General features: G+C 40.8%; 1 protein-coding gene across 7 annotated transcripts in view; it reads left to right on the top strand.

Annotated features, from left to right (window-relative positions):
- Fry (FRY microtubule binding protein) overlaps positions 1-17025 on the top strand; it is a 479403-nt gene that overhangs the window by 391746 nt on the left and 70632 nt on the right. For all 7 annotated transcript variants that reach the window (XM_008825033.3, XM_029559622.1, XM_029559620.1 and 4 more), the window contains 7 exons: positions 2777-2927; positions 3602-3705; positions 4594-4779; positions 7385-7583; positions 10566-10687; positions 12920-13107; positions 14317-14411. In XM_008825033.3, the coding sequence (XP_008823255.1) occupies positions 2777-2927; positions 3602-3705; positions 4594-4779; positions 7385-7583; positions 10566-10687; positions 12920-13107; positions 14317-14411 (1045 nt within the window). The remainder of the gene's footprint in view (positions 1-2776; positions 2928-3601; positions 3706-4593; positions 4780-7384; positions 7584-10565; positions 10688-12919; positions 13108-14316; positions 14412-17025) is intronic.

Here is a 17025-nt window from a genome sequence, read left to right as displayed (position 1 = left end):
TTTTTTTTTTTTTTTTTTTTTGTCTTTTTGAGACAGGGTCTCTCTGTAACCAACCTGGAACTTAGTATGTAGATCAGGCTGACCTTGATCTTACAGAGATCCACCTGCCTCTGCCTCCTGAGTACAAGAATTAAATGCTTGAGCCACCATGCCTGGCTTCTATTTTATTCCTTTGAGACACAGTCTGTCACTGATTTTGGAGCCAGGCTGGCAGCCAGCAAGTCCCAGTGATCCTTTTGTCTCTGCTTCCCACATGAAACTCAAGTACTAACTCAAACAGCAGTTTTCAAAATCAACTTTCTAACACAATGCAAAGATACATTTATTTGATACAAAGAATGTCGGTAAAAAAACATTGAAAGCGTTGTCTGTGATTCAGTCATTTTGTTTCCATAGGAACAGAAAGCTTAGTGTGTACAGTAAAACATTGTAGTCCATAACATGCAGTAGTCCTGAATCTATGCTGTCTCGGGCAGCATTTCTTGCCATTGATAGCATGGCCAGTTCAAAGTGCTCATGTTCTGTGTTCAGAGCCAGGGCTATAGGAAGTTGCCCAATGCAATATGGGTGTGCACTGCTCAACGTAGCTCAGATTCATTACATATTTGATCTTGAATTCACTTTTGGTTGTCTCACAGTCAGAAACCTGCTATTGCCAGATTTTTTTGCAACCCCTATATTCAGTTATGTGATCCTATTTGAGGTCACAACGCACAGTTAACCATACATCAGAGGCACGGAGCACATGACACCATCTAGGATTTTGTAAGAATTAGATATGTTCTTCTAGTGACAAAATAGCTTAAGACACATTGCTTAGAATAAATCCTGTTGTTAAGCAATATATGACTATATCACTTACATGTTTCACAAGTACAACCAAGAAAAACTATATTTGGAGGCAATTGCATAAAGATGATGTAATGTATCTTTCCTCTTAAGACACTGAACCAATCCCAGGGATTAAGCCAGTTTGCCTGAAGTCACACACCTGGGTGGTATCATGTGACCCCCCACAGACTCGCTTGTCTTGAATGCCAAAAAATAGCTCTGTGAAACTTGTCACTGTACATAACTTGAAATATACTGTTGATGAAGTCCATTCATTCACTCAGCAAATATTTATCAATCCCTTACTACATACCAAGTACTACTATAGATGTGATGGAAAGAGCAAGGAACAAAACATTTGTCACTCCCTTAGAGCTTTTGTTAGACTGAGGCAGGCAGGCCAAGAAGGGGAAACTGAACTGAACAGGCTGAGGTGTAGAGAATGATTGGGGTGGTAGATACATAGATGGTGTCTTGGTTACTTTTCCTGTTGCTGTGATAAAATACCCTGACAAAAGCAACTTAAGGAAGGGCTTATTGGGGCTAACAGTTTGAGGGTGCAGTCTGTCAGGGCTACAGGAGCTTGATCAGCTGGCCACGCTGTGTCCACAGAGTGATGAATGCCTGTTTACCTCACATTCTCCTTTTTATACAACCTGGGATCCAACCCAAGGTGGGTTACTGCCCACCTCAATTAACCTAATCAACATCATCTCTCACAGGCATGCCCAGAGACTAAATAATCCCTTGCAGGGGTACTGGGAGGCCTTTCTCCTAGGTGGTTCCAGATCCTATGAAGTTGACAGTTAACACTGTCACAGATGGTCAAGGAAAGCCTCTGAGTATAGAAGGGAGCCAAGGGGGGGTGCATTCCAGCCATTAGGAACCATAGAAGGGAAGTCCCTGAGGCTGGACAGAGGCTTGGCTTATCAAGCACAGAGCAGCAAGGAAACCACCATGACTAGTGTGGAGTGAGAACAGTGGGGAGGAAGTAGATAGGGAGCCATGCAAGGAACGTAGTGACCATGTAATGCCTCTGAGGTCATGCTGTGGTTTTGGATTTCCTTCCGGGTGCAAAGGGGAGAGCACTGGAGAATGTTGAGCAAGGAAAGAGACATGACCAAAGTTTTCGAACTCTGCAGAACACAGAGTATACAGGGATGAAGAAGAAACTAGATGACAGGAAGAAGCCATGCTGAGAGAACGCTGATGGGGCTAGGACAAGTGATCAGAGGCAGGGTGTATTTAGAAAGCAGAACAACCAGGCTGTGTTCATATGTCAATTTCCTCACTATAAAATAGGGATGATTATAGTAGGTACCCGTGATTGAACTATTAATATGCAAAGTGCACAAAACAGTACCTGACAAGGTGTATACTCTGTTCAGTCCCTTGTGTTGTCTTTGTTATTGCTGTTGTCGTCATGACTGTCAGATGTGGGATAAGAAGAAGGTAAGGATGGCTCTGAGGTTCTTGTCCTGAGCTAACCGGATATCTAGGCCTGACTTTCACTGAGATGGGAAGATTGGAGACATTTTCACAATAGAGGAAATTCATGAGTTACCTTTTTTTAAATCTTTTTTTTTTTTTTTTTTTTCTTTTTGAGGCAGGGTTTCCCTGTAGCCCCAGCTGTCCTAGAACTCACTATGGAGACCAGGCTGGCCTTGTGCTGGTATTAAAGGCATGCACCACCATGCCTGGCTTAATCTGTATCTTTTCTTTGCTGTGTAATGAATGATTATAAATCAAGTAATAACTAATTAAGTAATTACCTAATCAAGCCATTCTATTTCATTTTGATGATGTAATTCATGCTTACTAAACTGGGTTGTTAGTTAGTTTTGCAAGCATATATTTATAAGATTCTTCCTAAAAACACCAAATAGGGGAAACAAAAGTCTTTCCTCCCAGAAAACAAAGTACTCATGTCTTTCTCACCCTCCAGATGATCCAATCTCTCCCTACACTGGCTGGTTGTTAACTATTACGGAAACCAAGCAGCCACAGCCTTTACCGATGCCATGCACTGGAGGATGCTGGGCCCCCTTAGTTGACTATCTCCCAGAAACCATCACTCCCCGGGGGCCACTGCACAGGTGAGCAATATGTACAGGTTGACGGAAAGGACTGCTTCAGTTGAACTGGACTTCTGTACTCATGATAAGTACAGAACTCCAGGTTCCACCAAATGAGATCCCTTTTTACGTCAGTGTTGAATTTATGGCCAGTTCCTAGCACATTAGCAGAGTTTAGTCAAATATTAGCTACTGTGCAAAGCTGCCTTGTGGTCCTTTGGATTTGTGTTTGATTTCTCTTCTCTCTTCAGCTCTTATCATCCTTTTGCTAATAGACTCTCTACTCTTTGATAAATTTAATAGATGTTTCTTATAGTGGGGCTCTATGCTATGTCAGAATTTATATTCAATTTCCTTGAGGGCTGGGGAGATGACTCAGTGGTTAAGAGCACTTGCTGCTCTTGCAGAGGAGCTGGGCTCAGTTTCCAGTACCCTCACGTCAGATCACAACCATCTATAGCTCCAGTGCCAGGGATTCTATACCCTTTTATGGCCTCTGTGAGTATGAGGTATGCACATGGTGTGCATACACACAGGCAAAATAAAAATAAATCCTTTTTAAAAATTCTATTTCTCTGGAATGAGGATCTTTATGCACTTCTTAAGCAAGCCTTAGTTGCACTTAATTGTGACTTGATCTGTTGTATTACTGCTGTCTTTAGAAGTTGTCTTCATTTCTCCATTTTGTTGATCAGGTGCAATATTGCTGTGATCTTTATGACTGAGATGGTGGTGGATCACAGTGTGAGAGAAGACTGGGCCCTTCATCTTCCATTGTTACTTCATGCTGTCTTCTTAGGTAAGACTGGATCTCAGGAGAATTCTAGCCAACAGGGTCAAAAACATGCAGAGGTAATCCATATAAATTTCCTTCATTTGACATAGGTTTGCCCTTTATGGAATCCTTAGTCTATTCCATATTTCAACCCCCTCCTGGAACCTACTCTATCCAATTTCACATAATCAGTCATTGTTTGACTCTGTATAATTGTCAGTGTGTTGGCACTTCATCAATGCTATACTTTCCAAGATACCCAAAAAATTTGGGTTTATTTGATGGTCTTTGATTGAGGAAATATATTTAAAGCCATTAAATTTGGTCAAAGCAAAGAGAGAAATAATATGGAACATGGCAGGCTAAGTACCAAGCTTCAGATATCCAGTGGCAGAGCAAAAATTACAAGAGGAGCGAGGCAGAACATCAGTTAAGTTAAAGAGAGGAACAAAATCACGATTCTTTAAGCCTGGTGTGTTAGGACACACCTTTGGTCCCAGCATTTGGGAAGCAGAGGAAGGACCATAATCTCAAGGCTGGCTTGCACCACAAAGCAAAATATGCTTCAAAAAGTTTTATTTTTATTTTTATATTTTTTTAAACTTCAATAACAAGGAGTCTCAGGGAAGAGACTGTCTCAGGAAAGAAGAATGGGAAGCACTTTAAATGCTGCAGAGAGGTCAAGAAAAGTCCATCTGCTGGTATTTTATGTGACCCTTTTATTTAAGTCATAAAGCATTTTATTTTTTTCCTAAGCCAACTTCTTTATGTTGGAGAGCCAAACAATAACAGAGAAAACTAAACATTCCTCCAACATGTTCCTCCCAGTATCTTGGAATCTTTACTATCCCTGGAATCTGGAGGGATTTAACATTTGTTGATATTAAGTGATGACACCAGTTTTTTTTCCAGGTTTGGACCATTATCGGCCTGAAGTCTTTGAGCACAGCAAGAAGTTGCTTCTTCACCTCCTGATCGCCCTGTCTTGCAACAGCAACTTTCATTCCATTGCTTCTGTGCTCCTGCAGACCCGAGAGATGGGGGAAGCTAAGACGTTAACTGTGCAGCCAGCTTACCAGCCAGAGTACCTCTATACAGGTAACAAGAGGAGGGGCAGCCTGAGACAGGGCCACCAGTGGGAGATGACTGAAGGTATCCGTGGAGCCCATGCCAATTTCCCTTGTGCTGTTACCTCCAACTTTCTATGAGATAAAATGACAGTACTTTTATCATGAATTTGCCTTCAAAAAGCCTTTTCATAATTGAGTATTTTCAACTGTATTTTTCATATCATTATGACTGCTGCACCCACTGGGTATGATCCCATTGATGTACTGAAATTAAAATATTCATCAGTCAAGAGCACCAGTCTGAAACAGTGAGGGATAAGAATGTGAGAAATAGTGACTCTCTGTGCCAGATCAGGACATAGCCAGAGTGCCAGTTGTGTCTTATGTGACTTCTAATTTCCCTGAGAGAGTTTCATTTTATTGGATGACTAGCTATCTTTTAGAAAGCATCATTTAATGGAGTCTTGTTTAAAAAAAAAAAAAGTGCTCCTTTGAAACCAAAAATGTCTAATTGGGAATGAGAACAGAAGGCCCTGGCCAAGTAGAAGAAATGGCTCTGCCATGTCAAGCTGTGCAGGGTGATCATAAGAGCTTCAGCTTGGAAGTCGCTGTACAGCTTGTCCTGAAAACTTTCCCCAGTAGGTTGTCAGTGGTTTACAAAATTACGTAATGCTTGAAATGCATTTTTGTTTGTTTTTTGTTTTTAATGCTAGGGTTGAAACCCAGGCCCTTAGGCGTTCTAGGCAGGTGCTTTGCCACTGAGCCACGTCCCAAGCCTAAACTATCTTTAAATGATGACTGTAAAACTGTTGCCAACTAAGAGTTCAAGAGCTCTTTTTTTTTTTTTTAACTTAATCACTTTAAAAATAACAGTGACACTGGACATGACCTGACATTTCACATGTGACCAGGAACTTTCTTCATAACTTTGAAATCACTTATATTCAGCAATCTTATCTTCTAATAGATGTTAACTTTTTTAAAAAACAAATATGAAGTCATCATTAACTCTGAGATGTAGAGCCCACTGACTGACTTCATGTCAAGCTCTTCCATTGGAGCCAAGCTGCACTTAATTAAAAATAACCCAGCATTAGCCTCTGGGAGACACAGAACTGTCAGTAAAGCACATGCTAGAGCCTTAATTTTAAAAGACTAGGAAGAGTTGTGGCTGTTTGAACTACCAAGGATGAATTCCATTAAATATGAGAAAATGAAAATGTTAAACCGAGTGTCAAATTTACACTCATTATGCCACTAAACGTGGCATAAAATGGTTTAGAGTAGGGATTTACAGAATAAAAATAAAACAGCAACAGCAAAAGAACATGCACACGATATCCTAAGCAAATCACCAGTGCAGCTGTAGAGATTTTCAAAACAGTGAAACAAAACAAAGTGCAAACAACATCCACAGACAAGATAAACAGCAGCTAAAGTGATCGGACCCATCACACATAGGGAACAAGTTTCTAGAGCATGAATAACCCCTTTAGGTAAACAGTAAGAACATATGGCTTCATCTACAATCACTTTCAAATCCATACTACAAATTATGTAGTAGAAATTATTGTCCTCATGTTATTATAACAGGAAACTAAGGTACTCAGATTTATATAAATTCTGAGATTAGACTCAGCAGTGCAGAAAGGCTATTGAAACCCAGCACTTCTCTCTCCTGATTCAGAACATCCACCAGACACACCAGGACTAGGCATTATGATTATTAAAAAGAGAAAAGGGAATGGTTGTATGTATACATTTTCAAACCCACAGTATAGTGTTAGACAGTGTTAGCCAAATATATAGTGAAACAAACACAGTAATTTCTTATGCCGTATTTCTTTGACTATCATGCCATATAGCTCATTAAAATATACTAATGTGAAACTAAGGTATTGCTCTGTGATAAAATATCTGCCTTTAATCCCAGCACCCGGGAGGCAGAGGCAGGTGGATCTCTGTGAGTTCAAGGCCAGCCTACATGGTCTACATGGTGAGTGCCAGGACAGCTGGGGGCTACAGAGAGACCCTGTCTCAAAAAGACACACATTTGGCATGCATGAGGCCATGGGACCAATCCCAACACCAAATACACTTGTATGTGCACGTGTATATTTATATATACACATATATGAAACACACACATATAATAGTCAAGTTCCTAGCCATATTTCCTCAAAAACATCAAATAACTTATTCATCAGTCAGTTAGTGATTAGTATTTTCAAAAGGGTGTCACTTTATATATTTAAGAAGTCTAATACTTGGGAATAATTTTCTGGCAGAACAGTTGGTGATTGACCTGTTACAGTTGAAGTGTTTTGGCCGGGCGTGGTGACACACATCTTTACTCCCAGCACTCAGGAGGCAGAGGCAGGCTGATCTCTGTGAGTTCAAGGCCAGCCTGGTCTACAGCAGTTATCCCTATGATCCCAGACACACACTGGTCTGTACAGCAGTGTATCTGGGTCCATAAGGAAAGAAAAATGACTGGTATGACTCAACCACAGCCCAGATCAAGTGTTTTCTTTACATGAAGTTGTGCTTCTGCCGTTGGCCTCCAAGCCTCATTGAGCGTGAGGCAATGACCCTGCATAGGCTGTTGTTCCTTAGCCTTCTCCTCTTGTCAGGTGGCTTTGACTTCTTAAGAGAGGACCAGTCATCACCAGTGCCAGACTCTGGGCTCAGCTCCAGTTCCACCTCCTCCAGCATCAGCCTTGGTGGCAGCAGTGGGAATCTCCCACAGATGACCCAGGAGGTAGAGGACGTAGATGCAACTGCTGAAACGGATGAGAAGGCAAACAAGCTCATTGAGTTTCTAACAACCAGGTAATGAGGGGCCAGGAGTCAGGCTGCTCTTTTCAGGCCAACACTTTGAAAAAGCTCCAACACGTTAAACCACACAGCTGGGAAAGTGATCTTGAGTCCTAACAAAGTCCTAGTTTCTCTTCTGATTTATATCTGCTGGAGTCAAGACCAGATGCTGGTAGAAAGTGTCTCAGATCTCACCAATGAGATGATGGATTGGCAAAGAGACTTGGGTATAGCAATGAGATGACATAGCAGATGGTAGGTAGCACCCTGCCGATTGTGTAACTTCAGTCATCTTTAGAGCTGCCAAGATCTGAAAGTTCTGAAGCTTAGCCAAGAACTTTGCTCTGGAGACCAAGGGTATTAGCCACATTCAACCCAGGGGCACCTGCTCAGAGATCATTACTCATCTCATTCACAGTCATTTCAAATGGGGACTCTGAAGTCAGAAACAATGGAAGGCACACTGGGAAAAGAATCCAACTAATCACAAGTTATAATCAAGGGAAACTGCAAATGGTACTGGGTTTTTTTCAGGTTTCTGGTTCTTCTCATTAACTAGATTGCTCCTAAGGATTCAGAATTGCCAACACCCTCAGGGCCAAAGCTGTGTGAAAGTATGCTCACCGGTGACCTGGAGGCATGATGCCCTCTTGCAGGGAGTTAGGTTCTACAAATCTAGCTTAGATCTGTGCTGTGCTGAATCCCATTGCTCAGCAATGAATGCAGACTGTGCAGAGGAACGCTTCTCAGTAATTCAGATCATCCCACATAGCCCGCAGCTTAATGTGGATTTGAATGTGCTGCCAGAAGCTTATGACAGGGGTCAAGGACTGATGGTGCCTGTGTACACAGTGTGTGCACATGCACAGTACTTCAGAGACCCGGATGGTTTATGGAAAGAACATCTGACAGGACCACATGTTGACAATTCTCTCATCTAATTCCTTCCCATTCTTAACGTTGAAATGCAAATATACAACAGAAGCCATGTCTTCCATTGGTTCCACACCTTAGAGGTATGATCCTGGACAGCTTGCCAGAGTTGTTTCTCTCCTTCCATCATGTGGATCCCAGGGATGGAACTCAGGTTGTGAGGCTTGGCGGCATATGCCTTTATCCTCTGAGCTATCTTACCAGCCTGAAAAATGATGTTTTAATTGTGTGAATAAATTTTAAAACATCACAAATAATTCAGGTATTGTGATGCCTCCAGCTTGTTCTTACTCTGTAGGGTGGCTTTGGCTATTTGTGGTCTTTCGTGGTGCCATATGGATTCTTGAATTGTTCTTTCTAAACTTGTGAAATATGATCTCAGAATTTTGATCCATATTGCATTAAATCTCTAGATTAGTTTTGATAGTAGAGCCATTTCCACAACATTAATACTGCTAATCCAGGAACATGGAAACTCTTTCCATCATCTAGTATCTTCTTTGATTTCCTTTTCAATGTCTTGAAGTTTTGGTTGTAGAAATCGTTCACTGCTTTGGTTAGTTGTATTCCCAGGTAATTGAATTATTTGGGAGCCATTATGAATGGGATGTTTTTCCTAACTTCTTTCTCTGAGAGCACATTGTTGTATAATGAAAGCTGCTTTTTTAAATATTGATTTTGAATCCTGTAACTTTACTGTGTTTATCAGCTTTAAGAGTTTTCTGGTAGAAAACTTTTAGATGTAGAATCATGTCATCTGCCAATAAGGATGGTTTGACTTTGTCCTTTCCTATTTTTAGCCCTTTATGCCTTTCTCTTGTCTCACTGCTACAGTCGAGACTTTGATCACTATATTAAATAAGAGAGGGGAGAGTGGCCATCTTGTCTTGTTCCTGATTTTAGAGGAAATGCTCTCAGTTTGTCTCCATTTAGTATAATGTTGCCTACAGGTCTTTTGAATATAGATTAATTACTGTGAGGCATACTCCATCTATTCCTAACGTCTCCAGAACTTTTATCAAACTTCTGATGTTTTAAATTTTGAACTTTGTCAAATGCCTTTGTGGCATCAGTCAAGATAATAATGTGGTTTCTGTCCTTAAGTTTGTTTATATGGTGTATTACTTTTATTGATTTATGTATGTTGAACCAGTCTTGCATTTCTGGTATCAAGCCCACTTGGTCATAATGTGTGATCTTAATATGTTCCAGAATTTGGTTTGCAAATGCTTTGTTGAGAATTTTTGCATCTATATTCATTAAAGAAATTGGTCTATACTTTTTTTGTTGTGTCTTTGCCTAGTTTTGATATCAGAATAATATTGACTTCATAGAATAAATCTGGTAGTTGTTCCTTCCCTTTCTATTTTGTGCAACAACTTAAGAAGAATTGGTATTAAATCTTCCTTGAAAGTCTTAGAGAATTCAGCAGTGAATCCATATGGTCCTGGGCTTTTCTTTGAAGGGAAACTTTTGATTACAACTTCTTTTTCCCTGTTTGTAATGGATCTGTTTAAGTTATTTACATCTTATGACTTTAATTTTGCTAGATCACATGCACTTAAAAATTTATCCATTTCTTCTAGGTTTTCCAAAAGTTTTTAAGTATTCTCTAATAATGTATCTGGATTTCACTGGAGTCTGTTATAATGACACCAAATTAGGGCTAGCGAGATAGCTCAGTAGATAAAAGCAAGCCCGATTGACCTGGGTTCAAGTCCCCAAACCCATGTAAAGGTGGAAGGAGTGACCAGACTCCATAAAATTGTACACACACACACACACACACACACACCATGACATGCATGAGCACCCACTCATACATCATACTCATACTCATATGCCAATAATTTATTAATTTTTTTAAAAACGTCACAAGTAAATCCCCACAAAACATAGAATGTTTTTGAGTACATGCAAATATTTTGTAAGACTCATATGCTCCCTCAAATTAAATAGTAAAGTTTAAAAGAAATATATTGTGCCTTTGGAATCAGAACCTCATGTGTTTATTTTGATGAAAAATGACAGTCATGTTTTTGACATACATATGTTTTATTTAAGGGCATTTGGTCCACTTTGGTGCCATGAAGACATCACACCCAAAAATCAGAATTCGAAGAGTGCTGAACAGCTTACTAATTTTCTACGCCACGTTGTATCTGTATTTAAAGATTCCAAATCAGGTACCTAAATCCCTTTTCCAGCAGCCTTCACGCCAGTGAGCTCACGCCATTATGATGATGTATTGTACAATGTGGTCCAGACACCTTCATTATAAGGATGTTTATAAGAAAGTCTGGAGGCTTATTTTACATGTTGCCAGCCTGAGTGACAGCTAATGCCATCCATGCTTGCATTACACTCTCAAATAATTTCCCCCAGTGTATCTGCTATCTTTCTGTTGCTGTGATAAACCATAATGACCAAGGCAACTTATGGAAGGAAGAGTTTATTGGGCTTACAGTTCCGGAGGGTGAGTTCATCATAACAGGGGAGGCACAGCAGGAGGCAGCCAGAGCAGAAAGCTGCAAGCTCACATCTTCAAACACATGCAGGAAGAAGAGAGAGACCAACTAGGCTATGAACTCTAGTCTTCAAATCTTATATCATTGAAATAAGCTCTTGCTTATAACCAAGAGACCCACCCCCCATGTGTAAAATTGCTTAAGTGGTAAAATGTGTTAAAGTCTCAAAATCCATGGAACAAGATTGGTTCATAAGTTGTGAACTGTCCATGTGTGTTTGATCCTAAATTTCTCATCCTGGATATGTACAAGTTCGTTTTCTAGGCCTGTCAGTAGTACAGGAACATCATCATAGGTAGTCTACCTGTTCCCAGGATCAAATGCCAAATGGCAGCTAAGAGCAGTGGGAAAATGTATTTCTCTTTATCCTCCTTCATGCGAAACCCAAACATGGCAGAGGCCCTTGGGGCCAACGAAAATCACTGTTTTAGGGGGGTCCTCTCTCCTTGTCTGCCTGCCTCCCTCAGAGAGGAGTAGCAAGTGTCCAATTTAGTGACCCAGAAAACACAGTGTGCTCTATATTGCATTTTCTTGTCCACCTGATCAGATGGTTTTCTCATGCCTAAGATTTTTGTCTTGGAAGAATAGTCAGGTGATGTTTTACTGGTGGCTCCTTCCCTGAAGCATCTCAGAACTGTATACTGACAGACAGACAGACTTTAGCACCGAGCGTTGGTTGTTTTTAGAGTTAACTAGGTGCACTCTCATCTGTCCTCTACTTTGAAAATGTAATTCTAACAAACTGTCTTATGAACAAAGAAGCACCTAAGCCAGGCGTGGTGGCTCATGCCTCTAATCTCAGCACTCCGGAGGCTGAGGCACAGGATTGTTTTAAGTCTAAGGCCTATGCTACATAGTGAGTTCCAGAGAAGCCTGAGCTGTAGTTTAAGACGGGAAGAAGGGAAGGAGAGAGAGGGAAGGAGGATGGAATTCATTCATACATTTATTCATTCCATTGAAAAGGAGTGCAAGGGGAGATGGCTCAGTCAGTAAAATGCTTGCTGCAAAAGCACGAAGACCTGAGTTCAGTCCCCAGCAGGCATGCACCTGTAACCCCAGCACTGGGGGTGCACAGACACGTGGCTCACCAGGGCTCACTGGTCAGTCAGTCTAACTGAACAGGCAAACTCCAGGTTCAGTAGAGATTGTCTCAAAAACTAAGGGAGCAAACCACTGAAAAAGACACCCAACATCGACCTATCATCTGCACATGTGTTTATGCACCCATACGCACATGCATATACCACACACAGAGAAAGGAAAAGGGAATACAGAAGAGTAATACGGAAAAATAGTAGAGTAATGCTACTGATGTGCCTGACCCTGGGTCAGGTACTTTCTAAGTTGTTCACTTTTCATAACATCTCTGTGAGATGCATGCTGTTGTTGACAAGTTGAAGAGAAGCACATGGGCTCTGAGAGAATACCTGTTTCCCAGAGTTACGTTTCCCAGAGTTCCAACCTCTCTATTCAAAACCAGGTCCTTCCTCCCTCAAAGCTTCTGCCCCTTACTATACTTTCCAAGATGTATCCAAAATTTGTTTTTATTTTAAATTGGCTTATGGTTTTGTTATTACTGTTATGCTTATTTATTTACTTTATACACTTACTTATTAAATTTTGCAATGCCCAAGGCCTCTCACATGCTAACCAAGCCCTACACTGCTGAGCTACACCCTCAGCCCTGCTTGTTAGTGAGGCAGGGTCAGCTTCCTGAATAGAAGGTACTAGAGGTGCATGTCACTGTGGCCAGCTGAAAATGTTTGCCTTTTAAGTAAGTACTGCCATGAGGTTGCTCTGTGCTGTTAACCTGCTTTAACTTCCATGTGACTATGGTACCCCATCTTGCAGCCCAAAGACTGACCTGTCCTCTGGTTCTTCCGGCCCTAGGTTTCCATCTGGAGCAACACTTGAGTGAGGTTGCACTACAGACAGCTCTAGCAAGCTCTTCGAGGCACTATGCAGGCCGATCTTTCCAGATATTTCGGGCCCTGAAGCAACCCCTGTCAGCACATGCCTTGTCTGACCTACTGTCGAGACTGGTGGAGGTGATTGGAGAACATGGTGATGAGATTCAGGTATGGATGAGAATGACCACAGTGATGCAACTCAGTGATGTGATGCTCCCCTGGCCTACACAAGACCCTGGGTTTAATCCCAAGCACCACAAGAAAAAGAAAAATAAATTAACCTTTATTGTTTCCAAAAATCACTCCAAGGGACATTGTGCTACAAATTCAATGGGTGCTATTGTTTTTTGTTTTTTATTTTTGTGAAATGAACAACTGAAAATTCCTTAGTGGCTCCTTTTGTTTTGCTTGTTTTGGTGATGTTGGTGGTTTTGGTGCTGATAATGATGAAGGTGGTGGTGGTGGTAGTGGTGATGATTTTATTTGACTGGTAGTGATGGGTTAGTTGGTATTGTTTGAGGTCTTTTGCCACCCATTGAGGACACAGTTACACAGTCTGCCCAGCCATAGCAGGGATCTTCATTGTATCTGGGCAAAGAATTGCCCTTCCCTCAATGGTGGAATCCAGGGCACTAAGAAGAGCTGAAGACAGGAAGGTAGCTGCTGCAGACTCTGTAGTTAGAGCTCAGAGCCTTTCGGGCTGAGCAGGTTCCATGCCAAGGCTTTGAGTGCCTAAGGCTTGCCTTTTTTCTCATAAGACATGATCTGGCATCTCAGGAAGCCTGCACACCTGTAGACTCTACCTTTTTCTCTTTTCCCTGAGCACAAATCAGAAGTGCTGATAAAATTTCACCAAGTCACAGCTCTTCCTATACCTTACTTCATCATCTCTGGCTTTCCGATGTTCTGTATTCAGTGGTCCACCTTTCCCCTCAGTGGGAGGCCACTCATGCCTCTGCCCTTTTGTAGTTCAAACCTTCCCAAGGCTGTCACACCTAGGGAAATAAATCCTTATGATTGTTAACTCATATGCTCTCTGAATTTCCTGTGACCCTAAAAACTGTTTTTAGAGCTGGGCATGGTAGCGCATGCCTTTAATCCCAGCACTCAGGAGGCAGAAGCAGGTGGATCTCTGTGAGATCGAGGCCAGCCTGGTCTGCATAATGAGTTCTAGGCCAGCTACAGCTAGAGGGAGACCCTGTCTCAAAAAGACCAAAAAAAAAGGCGGGGGGAGTAGACTTTGTAAATTAATACAACAGTCTTGTCTGGCTTTCAGAAATACCAACATTGTTGGAATTAAGTTTGCATTGGTGAACTCATCCTTGGGAAGTGAGCAGGGGCTGAAGCAGCACAAAATGTTGTCTTTGTGTTGGGCAGGGTTATGTAATGGAAGCACTCCTGACCTTGGAAGCCGCTGTGGATAACTTGTCTGACTGCCTGAAGAACAGTGATCTCTTAACAGTATTATCTCGGTGAGAATCAGCTTATTGACATTTTGAATGTAAATTCACTGTACTGAATGTCTCAGAGATGCCAGACAACTTTGAGCAGAGTTCAAAGAACAAATGTGGTTTTTGAAGTCTATTTATGACCTAAAAAGTATGTGTGATCTTAAGTTTAAAAAAGAAAAGGATGTTACAACACACATATGTACACATTAGATATGTATTTTAAAACATCAAGACACCAAACATTACTGCCAAATCAAACAAATATTAATACTTTTCACTTCTTTAAATTCTCAAATATTTTTGTCTTTTTTTTAAAGGAGAGAGAGAGAGAGAGAGAGAGAGAGAGAGAGAGAGAGAGAGAGTTGTTATATAGGCCAGAGAGGGTGTCTGATCCCAGGAACTGGAGTTACAGGCAGTTGTAGCCCCTTAATATGGGTGCTGGGAACCAAACTCAGGTACTCTGCAAGAGCAGTATGTGCTCTTAACTGCTATCTCTCTAACCCATAAATCCACAAATGTCTTTAAATATTATATAAGAATGATCCTTTTTACTATACCGGTAAACAGAAACTAAAACTAAATACTTTTTTTAAAAAGATATATACAATGTCTTCTATCTTGTGTGAATGACTGGAACTTTTAAGCCTCCTCTCTCTTTTCTTCCCACTCCCCCTCTAAACCTGTTTCTTTCCCATTGGGTTCCAGACAAAGATGACTTATAAATATATTTAGTATTTTGCCCCAAAAAATGGATATATATATATATACACATATATGTATTTCATCTGAACTATATATATAAAAGCAATTGGAATAAATGTTGATATAAATAAATAAATGCCTTAATATCCTTTTTATTGGCCCTGCTGGTGTTTACTAACTCATTTCAAATTATTCATGAGTTCATATTTCTTTCTTTTTTGGGGGGGGTCTTTTTAAGACAGGGTCTCCTCATAGCCCCAGCTGGCCTGGAACTCACTATGTAGACCAGGCTGGCCTCGAACTCACAGAGATCCACCTGCCTCCCAAGTGCTGTGGTTAAAGGCATGTGCCATGATGCTCAGCCATGAGATCATATTTCTGTAGTTGAACATATCTTTCTTAAACCAAGTCAATAAAGTTCTTTCATCCTTTTGGATCTTTTTAAATATTTTTTATTTATTTATTTTTATTTTATGTGTATATCATATAGTGCCCGTGGAGACCAGAAGTGAGTGCCGAATCCTCTGGAACTGGAGTTACATATGGTTGTTAGCCACTATTTGGGTGCTAGGAACCAAACCCGGGTCCTCTGCAAGAGCAGCCAGTGCTCTTAACCACTGAGGTATCTCTCCAGTTCCAGGTCTTATTTTCTTTTTAAATTGAGCATTTTTTGTGGAATGTAGTCTTGATGTGATCACTAATGTTGAGTATATTCTCCTGTATGAACCTATAGATATAAATCTATAAAAATTTAGCAGGGAGAGCCAGGAATGGTGGCTCATGCCTGTGATCCCAGCATTGAGGCCGAGGTAGCAGGATAATTGTGACTTTGTGGTCATCCTGGGCTGCATCACCGACTGTAGCTGAAAAAAAGAAAGCAGAAGGTTGATAAAAAAGTTTGACCTGGGCTGGAGAGATGGCTCAGCAGTTAAGAACACTGGCTGTTCTCGCAGAAGACCCAGGTTCGAATCCCAGCACCCACATGGCAGCTAACAACAGTCCATAACTCCAGTTCCAGGGGATTCAACAGCCTCTTCTGTCCTCCATGGGCATTGCATGACACAATTGCACTTACCTACATGCAGGCAATACACACATACACATAAAATGAAAATAATAAATAAAAATAAATAAGTAAAATATTTTTTTAAAAGTTTGACCTTTTCAGCATCAATAGAGTTAAAAGGCAGATTTCTATGAGTTTGAGGCCAGACTGGTCTGCATAGTGAATTCCAGGTCAGCCAGGGCTACATAGTGAGACCCTGTCTCAAAAAAAAAAATCATTTTTTTATAAATATTTATGAGTATGAGTATTTTGCCTACATGTATATAAATGTATCACATGTATGCAGTACCTACAGAGGCCAGAAAAGGGTATGGATCTGCTGGAACTGGAGTTACAGACAGTTGTGAGTTGCCAAGTGAGTACTGAGAACCAAACCCAGGTCTTCTGCAAAAGCAGGCAGTGCTCTTAATCACTGAGCCATCTCTCCAGCACCATTTTTTTTTAACTTTTACAAAAACTTTATTGAGAATTTCATACATGCATATAAGGTGTTTTGATCAAATCCATGCCCACTCCCTCCCCTCCAAAACCTCCCATATCACCCCATCACCTTTTTCTTTTTCTTTTCTTTTTTTTTTCTTCTTTCATTTATTTATTTTTGCGTGGCTTTTGGCTACTCTAACATCCCCCCTCTGAAGAGGTCCCTAAAATTTTTTAAGGATTAGATACAAGCTCCAAAATACTTTTGACATTTTTGGCCTTTGGAACAGAGTATGTTGCTAAGGGGCCCAAGGACATTTTGACTTTAGCCAAGAAACTGGCTACTTTTCTTTGGGGTCTTTCTACCCTAAGTGCCTAGCCAATTCCTACCTCCTATTCTTATCACACCATTTTCTGAAGTTACCCAAATTTCCAATAGGGAATTAG

The sequence above is a fragment of the Nannospalax galili genome, unplaced genomic scaffold (genome assembly GCF_000622305.1).
Source record: "Nannospalax galili isolate Female #2095 unplaced genomic scaffold, S.galili_v1.0 scaffold768, whole genome shotgun sequence".
NCBI lineage: Eukaryota > Metazoa > Chordata > Mammalia > Rodentia > Spalacidae > Nannospalax > Nannospalax galili.
The sequence above is the reverse complement of the archived record's forward strand: the minus strand, read 5'-3'. Positions and strand labels throughout refer to the sequence as shown.